Source organism: Gorilla gorilla, chromosome 7 (assembly GCF_029281585.2).
Source record: "Gorilla gorilla gorilla isolate KB3781 chromosome 7, NHGRI_mGorGor1-v2.1_pri, whole genome shotgun sequence".
Classification (NCBI taxonomy): domain Eukaryota; kingdom Metazoa; phylum Chordata; class Mammalia; order Primates; family Hominidae; genus Gorilla; species Gorilla gorilla.
In genome coordinates, this window is record NC_073231.2 from 79,286,801 (window position 1) to 79,298,445 (window position 11,645).

The 11,645-nt window shown below is 48.8% G+C and overlaps 1 protein-coding gene across 2 annotated transcripts in view; it reads left to right on the forward strand.

Moving 5' to 3' along the window:
* The window catches only part of PLAT (plasminogen activator, tissue type), a 32,546-nt gene extending 24,655 nt beyond the window's left edge, over positions 1-7,891 (forward strand). For both annotated transcript variants that reach the window (XM_055349196.2, XM_055349197.2), the window contains 7 exons: positions 196-367; positions 1,064-1,149; positions 2,401-2,596; positions 2,708-2,844; positions 3,020-3,160; positions 4,022-4,188; positions 6,973-7,891. In XM_055349196.2, the coding sequence (XP_055205171.1) occupies positions 196-367; positions 1,064-1,149; positions 2,401-2,596; positions 2,708-2,844; positions 3,020-3,160; positions 4,022-4,188; positions 6,973-7,125 (1,052 nt within the window). In that variant the 3' untranslated portion in view covers positions 7,126-7,891. The remainder of the gene's footprint in view (positions 1-195; positions 368-1,063; positions 1,150-2,400; positions 2,597-2,707; positions 2,845-3,019; positions 3,161-4,021; positions 4,189-6,972) is intronic.
* Positions 7,892-11,645: the final 3,754 nt, after the last annotated feature.

Genomic DNA, 11,645 nt, shown 5'->3' on the forward strand with positions numbered 1-11,645 from the left:
GTTGCAGTGAGCCAAGATCGCGCATTGCACTCCAGCCTGGGCAACAAAAGGGGAAGTGTGAGGTGTTACACTCTTCTCAGTGCCGGGCTAGCGGCCTCCAGCTTCCTCGACCGGCAGCTCCACTTCAAGCCCCAGCCCTGACTTGCGTGCTTCAGAATTTGTTTTTGTTTCAGTTTGAGAATTCTTTTCTTCTAGGAAACAGTGACTGCTACTTTGGGAATGGGTTAGCCTACCGTGGCACGCACAGCCTCACCGAGTCGGGTGCCTCCTGCCTCCCGTGGAATTCCATGATCCTGATAGGCAAGGTTTACACAGCACAGAACCCCAGTGCCCAGGCACTGGGCCTGGGCAAACATAATTACTGCCGGTAGGTAGCACAGGGGCGGGGGGTTCAGTTCTTGGCAGAACATGGGATTAGGGTGTGAGATGGGGGAAGATCCAATGTCTCAAGTTGCATGACAGACCCAGTGCGTGGGAAGCACCCATGGATATTATCTAGTCCAACCTCTTCACTTGCTAGAATAACACATATTGTGAAAAGCAAGGTCTACCAGTTTTCCAACCTAAATCCCAAGTTCAGGGTCCTGGCCTGTAACCATTTAGTCCTCAGCTGTTCTCATGACATCTTTATTGCAATGATTTGTAAGAGTTCTGTAACAGGACAGCTCACAGTTCTATCTGACAACCCTTTGAGATTAGAACACTACATTACTGACTGGATAACAAAGTTAAAGAGAAGTTCTCCTAGGGTGGGGGTGTGCCACAAAGTCAAGATGAACTCGGCGTCCTCCCTCCCAGCTTCGTGGTTTTCATTGGTTTCCTGAGTCTCCTTCTACTCTTACATGGCCTGTGATGTGGCTGAAAATGGGATTGAAAATCTTAAACTCCTGGCCTGGTGTGGTGGTGCATGCCTGTAATCCCAGCACTTTGGGAGGCTGAGGCAGGAGGATTGCTTGAGCCCAGGAGTTCAAGACCAGCCTGGGCAACATGGCAAGACCCCATCTCTAGAAAAATTAAAAAATAAGAAGATAAAAAGGAAACCTTAAACTCTCTTATCATTTAGGAATCCTGATGGGGACGCCAAGCCCTGGTGTCATGTGCTGAAGAACCGCAGGCTGACGTGGGAGTACTGTGATGTGCCCTCCTGCTGTAAGGGCTGGGCCCCGGCTGCCTCCCTGCACCTGGTCTCCCTTCTTCACCATTTCCTCGCCACTTTCTAGGCCTTCATGGCTGTCTGGTGCAGACTGTGTGCCTACCAGACTTCCAGGCTGGGTGGGGAGGGGGCTTCCATGACTGAAGCCACGGTGGGTGGGCGGGTGTCCACGACCCATGCATGGGGGTGGTGGGGAGGGGCAAGAAGAAAGAAAAGAACACAGCAACCTCTCTGAGAAGTCAGTAGGCTCTACCCCGCTCTCTCTAGACACCTCTATTGGTGTTGCTGAGAGTAATGGGGAATGAGGAGGAGGCCTCGCATGCATAGCTCCTTAGATAATAAAGTGCCTTCACCACATTCGTCCAACAGCGTGGTGGAGGTGGTCTTCCTACCTCCAGTTTACTGAGTAGGAAGCAGTCTCCCAGACGCCAGGTGGCCTGCCCAAGCTCGCTGGGCGCCGGGAGGTAAAGCTAGGGCCTGCCCTCATGCCCTCTGACCCCAATGGCATGTACTTCCACTGTGAGATCTTCCACGTTTCCTGTTGACCTATTTCACACAGGGGAGCTGGCTCATGATGTGGGTGAGAGATAGGAGATTCAAGCTGGTGCATATTGCTAAAAAATGAAACTTTAGTTTGGAAATGGCCAGAGAGTAGGTTATTAATCACCTCCTGTGAACACAGATCAGCCAGAATGTTCCCCAAGGAACACAAGTCCAACTGGGACGATGAGACACAGACCACCAGCTAACTCACAACCAAGGGCATTAGTGTGAGTCCTCAGTGGTCCGTGTCCCTAAGCTCCTCAGAGCTGAGCAGGTGGGGACGTCAGGAAAGCTTTGCGAGGAGGCAGGATTGCACCTGGGCCTTGAAGCATGGGTAAGGTTGGACAGATGGAAAAGAAATGAGCAGACATTCCTCAGAAGGAAGCTGCAATTCTTCATTTCTTAGGCCAGGAAATGGCTGTAGGAAAACATTAGAAGGAATGAAGGGTGGCAGATCCCCAGTTTTGGAGTCAAACATACTTGGGAACTAATCCAGGTGCCATTGCAACCTTGGGCAAAAACGTCTCCGCCTCCTGAAACTTACCGCTGTGGGAACTGAAGAGAATGTATGGACAACACTCGGCATGCTGATCCCACCAAGTGAAAGTTGTGGTTTTACAGCCATGCTGATGGCCTCCTCACTCTACCTACACACGTGCAGGAGGCCTGTGGGACTGACTGCCTCCTCGTCCTTTCCTCCCCAGCCACCTGCGGCCTGAGACAGTACAGCCAGCCTCAGTTTCGCATCAAAGGAGGGCTCTTCGCCGACATCGCCTCCCACCCCTGGCAGGCTGCCATCTTTGCCAAGCACAGGAGGTCGCCCGGAGAGCGGTTCCTGTGCGGGGGCATACTCATCAGCTCCTGCTGGATTCTCTCTGCCGCCCACTGCTTCCAGGAGAGGTAGGGACTCGGAAACCCAGTTGGTTTTTCCACCCTCTAACGCCTAGAAACCAAGCCCTTTAGGGGAAATCCCACAGCAAAAATAGCATTCTAAGGCTGTTTCTCCACCAGGTTTCCGCCCCACCACCTGACGGTGATCTTGGGCAGAACATACCGGGTGGTCCCTGGCGAGGAGGAGCAGAAATTTGAAGTAGAAAAATACATTGTCCATAAGGAATTCGATGATGACACTTACGACAATGACATTGGTAAGAGCTCGTCATTCCCGGCTCCAGTTCATACAGATCACACAACACACCCACATGCACTCACCTATGTTTACACACACGGGCCTCCTCCTCCAGCCCCTGCCCCTCCTGCCTGTTCCTCCCCTCCCAGGGACGCGGCCCTCACGCCAACTCACTCCTCCTTTCTCCCTCCCAGCGCTGCTGCAGCTGAAATCGGATTCGTCCCGCTGTGCCCAGGAGAGCAGCGTGGTCCGCATTGTGTGCCTTCCCCCGGCGGACCTGCAGCTGCCGGAATGGACGGAGTGTGAGCTCTCCGGCTACGGCAAGCATGAGGCCTGTAAGTGGAAGAAGTCTCGGCCCCATCCTGTCTGCGGAACAGCAGGGAAGGCTGCGGTCCACCAGAGGAAAATGGGGTCAGGAGAGCGAAGTTCCAGCCCCGGGTCAGGCACTGACGCCAGTCCCGTCTCCCTGTGTCGTGGGGGCCCGTCTCTGCTGTCTCTGCCTCACAGGGACACTGCAGGCCAGGAAAGGACACAACAGTATGAGGGCCTCGAAGTGCTGCAGGTGTTGGGAAGGTTCTGAGTAGGAAGTGGAGTACAGTCGCTAAGCGTGTGGGTTCTGGGAAGCTGGAGTTACAAAGACCCGATTTCAAATCCCACTTGCTGAGCTGTGTGACCGTGGACATGGATTTTTATTTTGAACTGCTCCCAGCCTCAGTTTCCTCGTTGGTAAAGTGGAGATAGAACTATCTCCCTAATTAGATTAGGAGGGTTAAATGAGATAATATTGAACGAATGGTTGTCAGCTGGGGTGATTTTGTCCCCCAGGAAACGTTTGGCGAGGTCTGGAGACGTTTTTGGTTGTTACAGTTTAGGGTGAGGGTTAACGCCGGCCTTCAGTGAGTGCAGCCAGGGATGCTGCACACTGCAGGGCTCGGGACTGTCCCCATCCCCCACAACAGGGACCTGCCTGGTCTGAAGCATCAGCAGTGCCACTACGGAGAGGCTGTGGGTTCAGTCCCGGAATCCTGCTGTTTTTGTGGGTCAAAACGATAAAATACCAGCAGTGTCATAGGATTCGACCTAATACATGTTGAATCTTGATCAATGTTAGCTATTATTGGAAAATTTGGCTTTCTCTTTCAAAAACGTTTATAAATAACTTTCCCTAAAACCATATGATGGTTCTCCTCTTTCAGTGTCTCCTTTCTATTCGGAGCGGCTGAAGGAGGCTCATGTCAGACTGTACCCATCCAGCCGCTGCACATCACAACATTTACTTAACAGAACGGTCACCGACAACATGCTGTGTGCTGGAGACACTCGGAGCGGCGGGCCCCAGGCAAACTTGCATGACGCCTGCCAGGTAACCAGGAGTGGCGCGCCCATGCTGGGCACAACCCAGGGGAAAATGCCCCTGGGACAACAGGTTCTTCACCAAAGAAAAAAGTTATCACCAGAGTGGAGTGATTTCCTCTTAGTGATACCCCTGGGGATTCTAGATGAGGGCCTCACAGAATAAAGCAACTGGAGGAAGATCAAAGTCACCTAAACCTAAGAATTCTAAACTGCAGGAAATTTCCCCAGGATCTGCACAGGCAACTCCACCTGTACAGGATTTCCTTTCAGCCCAGGCAATTGATTGACTATTGAAGTGATGGAGAGAGCCACACAATTAAGAAACGTTTGCCTCGGCCTGGTGTGGTGGTTCACGCCTGTAATCCCAGCACTTTGGGAGGCTGAGGTGGGAGGCTCACCTGAGGTCAGGAGTTCGAGACCAGCCTGACCAACATGGAGAAACCCCATCTCTACTAAAAATACAAAATTAGCCTGGCATGGTGGCACATGCCTGTAATCCCAGCTACTCAGGAGGCTGAGGCAGGAGAATCGCTTGAACCCGGGAGGCAGAGGTTGCAGTGAGCCGAGATCGCGCCATTGCGCTTCAGCCTGGGCAACAAGAGCGAAACTCGACCTCAAAAAAAAAAAAAAAAAAGAAAGAAAAGAAATGTTTGCCTCTGTTGGCGCTAGAGAATTGGAGTCTGCTTTGTAGAAGGAGAAGGAAGAAAGGGAACTTACTGGGAAGCAGGATCTAGATGATGTGAGAAAGAAGTTTTCAAAACTCACATTCAGCCCTAATACCCTGGGAAAGCACACTATTTGAGGTCCTTTGTGTAGGCATCCTTATCAGAATTAGTACTTATATTTCATGATTAGCCAGATACTGGGGTATGGGAGGACAGGCCAGCCTGCTGGTATTAAGACCTGCACAGAGCCAAGGAATTGATCTTCCTCAGACATTTCAGTGCCTGCAGCGTGCCAAGCTCTCCTTTAAGGGCTGGGGGTAGAAGAGATACAAAGAGAAGTGAGGCCAGGCTCTGGCGCTGAAGAATGTGTGGGCTTTGTTTTTGCAAGGCAGTCATATCAGCGGTTTCCCCTCTGATTCCCTGACAGGATTTAGTTTCTTTTTGAATGGTTTCTTCAGAAACCTCAGCTGTACCAGCTTACAGTCCAAACACAAAAAGGTTGTACCAAAGTGAAACCATTATCTATCTGCAAGCTTATTTAAAAGCAAAACCAAATCATTTTAATTCAATATAAGAACAGTTAACAATTACCAAGAGTTTTACTAGATGTCTTCCAGTGCTTTTCATGCATTCTTCTACTGAATGCCATAACCACTCTATGGGTAGTATGAATATTATCTCTATGGTACAGATAAGAAAACCGAAGCATGGTTAGTCTAAGGCCATCAGCCAGTAAGTGGTGGAGCCAAGCCAGGGTTTTTGAGGCCTGAAACGTTTGAGTAATTAACTCTACTTTACCAGAATAGATACAGCCTAATCCTCCATGGGACCAAGATAACTGAGATACAATTTACCCACTCTTCAGTAAGTCTCCACTTAACAGCATGCCTGGAAAAAACAGGTTCTTAGAAACTGCAACTGTAAGTGAAATGACGTATAACAAAACCAATTTTACCATCAGCTAATTCCAAAACCAATTTTACCATCAGCTAATTGATATAAACAAGAGTTGGTCAGGTGCGGGGCTCATGCCTGTAATCCCAGCACTTTGAGAGGCTGAGGCAGGCAGATCACCTGAGGTCAGGAGTTCGAGACCAGCCTGGCCACCACAGTGAAACCCTGCCTCTACTAAAAACACAAAAATTAGCCAGGTGTGGTGGTGCGTGCCCATAAGCACAAGAATTGCTTGAACCCCAGAGGTGGAGGCTGCAGTGAGCTGAGATTGCGCCACTGCACTCCAGCCTGGGTGGGTGACAGAGTGAGACTCTGTCTCAAAAAAAAAAAAACAAAAAAACAAAAAAACAAAAAAAGAAGAGTGAAGTTCTTGTGGCAATATTTCTAGTCATAAAAACATCAGCAAACTTCTAAATAAAGACCCAAAACACTTCTAACATTCAATATTGAAATAAATGTGAGCTATACAACATTTAAGAAAGGTTAATAAAAACAAACATGGTATTTATTTACCCAATTTTTGGAGAATAAGTGAGTGATGGCGGTCATAATAGTGGTGGGTTAATTCAGGGAATAAATGTTTGCAAAGCAAAAATGGTAAGGAACACCTCTTACTACCATGAAGTTCAAAAACAATCACAAATAGGGCAGGCTCCCTGACTGCCTCCACACCTCACAGTTTATCATCATTCATTCGTGTGTTTATCACAGACTAGACAGATTTTTACTTTATAACCCTTTGTATTCATTCATTTTCCAACCTGCTTATTCCGGTTCAGGGTCTCGGGTGGGGGTGGCCAGAGCCACCTGGCAGCTCAGGGCGCCAGGCGGGACCAGCCCTGGACAGACGCCACCATCCTATCGCAGAGCCACTGGCACCCACACTCACTCAGACTGGGCCCACGTAGACACATCCTCAGTTGGCTTAACGTGCAAGCTTTGGGATGTGGAAGGAAACCGGGGTACCTGGACAAAACCCAGGCAGACAGTGTCCCCAGACAGGAATTGATTTTTGTTTTCCTCATCAATGTTATAATGAAATGACATTGAATGGAATATTATTGAAGGGCCTGCTGTATTTTGAAGATTACGATGTTCATGCTATACATACTGACTTTCTCCAGATAGTCTGCTTTTTTTTGCAAACGCCAAACCTGCTATCTCCGTTGCAGGGCGATTCGGGAGGCCCCCTGGTGTGTCTGAACGATGGCCGCATGACTTTGGTGGGCATCATCAGCTGGGGCCTGGGCTGTGGACAGAAGGATGTCCCAGGTGTGTACACCAAGGTTACCAACTACCTAGACTGGATTCATGACAACATGTGACCGTGACCAGGAACACCCGACTCCTCAAAAGCAAATGAGACCCCGCCTCTTCTTCTTCAGAAGACACTGCAAAGGCGGAGTGCTTCTCTACAGACTTCTCCAGACCCACCACACCGCAGAAGCGGGACGAGACCCTACAGGAGAGGGAAGAGTGCATTTTCCCAGATACTTCCCATTTTGGAAGTTTTCAGGACTTGGTCTGATTTCAGGATACTCTGTCAGATGGGAAGACATGAATGCACACTAGCCTCTCCAGGAATGCCTCCTCCCTGGGCAGAAAGTGGCCATGCCACCCTGTTTTCAGCTAAAGCCCAACCTCCTGACCTGTCACCGTGAGCAGCTTTGGAAACAGGACCACAAAAATAAAAGCATGTCTCAATAGTAAAAGATAACAAGATCTTTCAGGAAAGACGGATTGCATTAGAAATAGACAGTATATTTATAGTCACAAGAGCCCAGCAGGGCCTCAAAGTTGGGGCAGGCTGGCCGGCCCGTCATGTTCCTCAAAAGCACCCTTGACATCAAGTCTCCTTCCCCTTTCCCCACTCCCCGGCTCTCAGAAGGTATTCCTTTTGTGTACAGTGTGTAAAGTGTAAATCCTTTTTCTTTATAAACTTTAGAGTAGCTTGAGAGAATTGTATCATTTGAACAACTAGACTTCAGCATATTTATAGCAATCCATGTTAGTTTTTACTTTCTATTGCCACAACCCTGTTTTATACTGTACTTAATAAATTCTGATATATTTTTCACGGTTTTTCCAAAATCAGAGTGGAATGGTTTTGTTATAGATGCTGTATCCCACTCTTTATTCATGTTCACATTTTAAAATCATTCGGAATTCTGCTTCACTCGCTTAACATATACACAACACCTGTAACATACAAGGCAATGGGCTAGGTGCTCCAGACCGGGAAAAGGAGGGACAGGCATGCTTGGTCTGATGGGATAATATGGCATTTAGAGAAGTACCAAGGTACAGTGGAGCCGGTCACAAAAGGGCAGACTTGTAGTAGAATTCAGTTGCAAGAGGGATTGGGGAATCTTAAGGAAAAAATAGAATCTTAAGGAAAAAATAACTGGGTGAGACATGGACTGTGGACAGGTGTGGAAAAGGCACTCTCCATGGAGGTATGAATATGTAGAGGGCCAAGAGAAGGGAGTACAGGGAGAAATGAGTTGAGCTTGTCTGAAGTGAACTTCAGGAAGAGGAACATAGGCTGGAATTTAGATTATGGGGGCTCTGAACACCAAACTGAGTTTGGACTTAATTGACTTCTGTAGGCAACGAGGAGCCATGGAGATTCTGCTCAGGGAAGTGAGGAACTGGGCATGCCTTAGGAAAATTAACCAGGGGGTGGCTGGCAAGCAAGCAGACAGCAGGAGAGGAATGCTGTGGGGATAGGGAGGAAGAGCCTCGCATGACCTTGCTAACACAGCAACATCCCAACCGTTGGTTCGGCCTAGAAGCTGGTATTTGGGCCATCTGTTTCCCATTCTGTCTTAATTTTCTGCTCATTAGAAATCGAACCCCTAAACCAGTCCACACAAGTATGTTATCTAAGTAATGTTGCATTCTGCTTCTCTTAGACTACTTTTTTTTTTTTTTTTTTGAGACAAAGTCTCGCTCTTTCGCCCAGGGTGAAGTGCAGTGGCGCTATCTGCAAGCTCTGCCTCCTGGGTTCACGCCATTCTCCTGCCTCAGCCTCCCAAGTAGCTGGGACTACAGGTGCCCGCCACCATGCCCGGCTAATTTTTCATATTTGTAGTAGAGACGGGGTTTCACCATGTTAGCCAGGATGGTCTCGATCTCCTGACCTCGTGATCCGCCTGCCTCGGCCTCCCAAGGTGCTGGGATTACAGGCGTGAGCCACTGCACCCGGCCCTCTTAGACTACTTTCTACTCGCGAGATGCAACCCCTATTCCTGGCTGCTGTCTGGCAGCTTTTGTTCTCGCTGACATCCTAGTTCCAAGAATAAATCGGATGCTGCAATGCTGCTGTTGGGGATATGCTGACACAGCTCTTCAGAGAGGAGAAAGGTGGTCGTCTCTCTGGTGGAGTTGTCAGAACTGCTCAGTTTAGAGGTTCTTGGAACAAAAGTCATTTAAACTCACAAAAGAAAGAGATTCTTTAACTCCCAAGAGCTTGATTGGGGTCGGGGAGGCAGCGGGGGACATCCCTGAAGTGTTGAAGTACCTAGGCCAGTAAATAAATGCAGGTCACAGAGACTTAAGTCACAGATTTCTTGACTTCAGACTGCTCACTTGCATGTTCTACAATTTTTAGACAGATGTGTATCTCAGCCATTTAAGAAAAACATTGTTTGAGGCCAGGAATGGTGGCTCATGCCTATAATCCCAGCACTTTAGGAGGCTGACGTGGGTGGATCACTTGAGGCTAGGAGTTCGAGACCAGCCTGGCCAATGTGGCGAAACCCCATCTCTACTAAAATACAAAAGTTAGCTGGGTGTGGTGGTGCACGCCTGTGGCTCCAGCTACTTGGAACACTGGGGCAGGAGAATCGCTTGAGCCTGGGAGGCAGAGGTTGCAGTGAGCTGAAATTGTGTCACTGTACTCCACCCTGGGCAACAGAGCAAGACTCTGTCAAGAAAAAAAAAGAAAGAAAGAAAAAAAAGAAAAACACTGAGGACCAGTGCGAAGGAACCCCCAGCCACTGAATCTCCGGCAGAAATTCAGCTGGTTTCATCCCTTCCCCCTTTGCAGGACAAGCTCTTCTTCAGGATTAATGAAATGAACTGAGGCAGTGAGGCCCCTGGGGATGGAAATGGGAGGTAAAAAGGCCCCAGCATTCCTCCCACGCAGTCTTGGAACCACAGACTAGATAGAGACAATTGCTCAGAAAAGGCCCCTGACTGAGAGACGGGGCCCCAGCCCAGTGATGCAAATTCTAAAACACGCTCAAAGAGCAACACATCATTACCAGGAATGGGTGTCAGGGGAAATTAAATATCATCTCCTCATTATTCCCAGCTAGTTAATAAAACAAGCAGATGGTAACAGTGCAGGAGAACAAGATCTCCAGGTACCTGTGCAACTCTTCTTACTGGGTGAAGACCTAGAGGAACTCTCGGATGGTGACACTGTACCCTCCCAGAGCCCCAGTCACGTCTGTTTATCAGAAAGTGCATAAACTTTTCATTCCACTTAACTTCAAAAGCCAAAGACTCATGCAATCCTCAGTACTTAGGATCTTGGAGGAAGTTTCAGAGTTTGAAATTAAATTTCCTTTTATTTTATTTTATTTTGAGATGGAGTCTCACTCTTTTTGCCCAGGCTGGAGTGCAGTGGTGCGATCTCGGCTCACTGCAACCTCCGACTCCCGGGTTCAAGCGATTCTCCTGCCTCAGCCTCCCCAGTAGCTGGGATTACAGGTGCCCACCACCAGGCCCAGCTAATTTTTATATTTTTCAGTAGAGATGGGTTTTGCCATGTTGGCCAGGCTGGTCAAATTTCCTTTTAAAAATTTTAACAGGGCCGGGCGCAACGACTCACACCTGTAATCCCAGCACTTTGGGAGGCCAAGGCGGGTGGTGATATCACGAGGTCAGGAGATCGAGACCATTCTGGCTAACACAGTGAAACCCCGTTTCTACTAAAAAAAAAAAAAAAAAAAATTAGCGGGGCATGGTGGTGGGCTCCTGTAGTCCCAGCTACTCTGAGGCTGAGGCAGGAGAATGGCATGAACCCGGGAGGCAGAGCTTGCAGTGAGCCGAAATCGCACCACTGTACTCCAGCCTGGGCGACAGAGCGAGACTCCGCCTCAAAAAAAAAAAAAAAAAAAAAAATTCTAACAGTTGGCCAGGAGCAATGGCTCATGCCTGTAATCCCAGCACTTTGGGAGGCCGAGGCGGGCAGATCTCAAGACCAGCCTGGCCAACATAGTGAAACCCTGTCTCCACTAAAAATACAAAAAAAAAAAAAAAAATTAGCTGGGCATGGTGGCGGGCGCCTGTAATCCTAGCTACTCGGGAGTCTGAGGCAGGAGAATCGCTTGAATCCAGGAGGCGGAGATTGCAGTGAGCCAAGATCCCGCCACTGCACACCAGCCCGGGCAACAGTGCAAGACTACGTCCCCCCCCAAAAAAAAAAATCTAACCATTAAAATAATGAGTATTGATGGCATGGAGTCCCCACCTACCGGCCACAGAGAAAAGTACATGTATACAACCAACTTCTTGTCCCACCACCAGGGTCAGAGCACCGGGAGCACAGGCGAAGAGACAGTTGACGCCGGCTGAGAGGGAGAAGGGGTGGAGCACTAGCTGGCACTGAACACTCACGGTGAGTACGCATTGAGTTTTAAGGTTTTTTGATGGCCATGAGATGTTTATAGAAAATTGTTACAGGTGTGGCCTAACAATCGACTCGCACTGCCTTATCTTTTAAGAAGCCTCTCCTGGAATAAAGACGCCAGAGTACTGCGACACCCTGTTTCATGCCTAAATTAACAAGACAAGAGAAGCACGTCAAGAGAATGGGAAAAGCCCTAGACTAAAT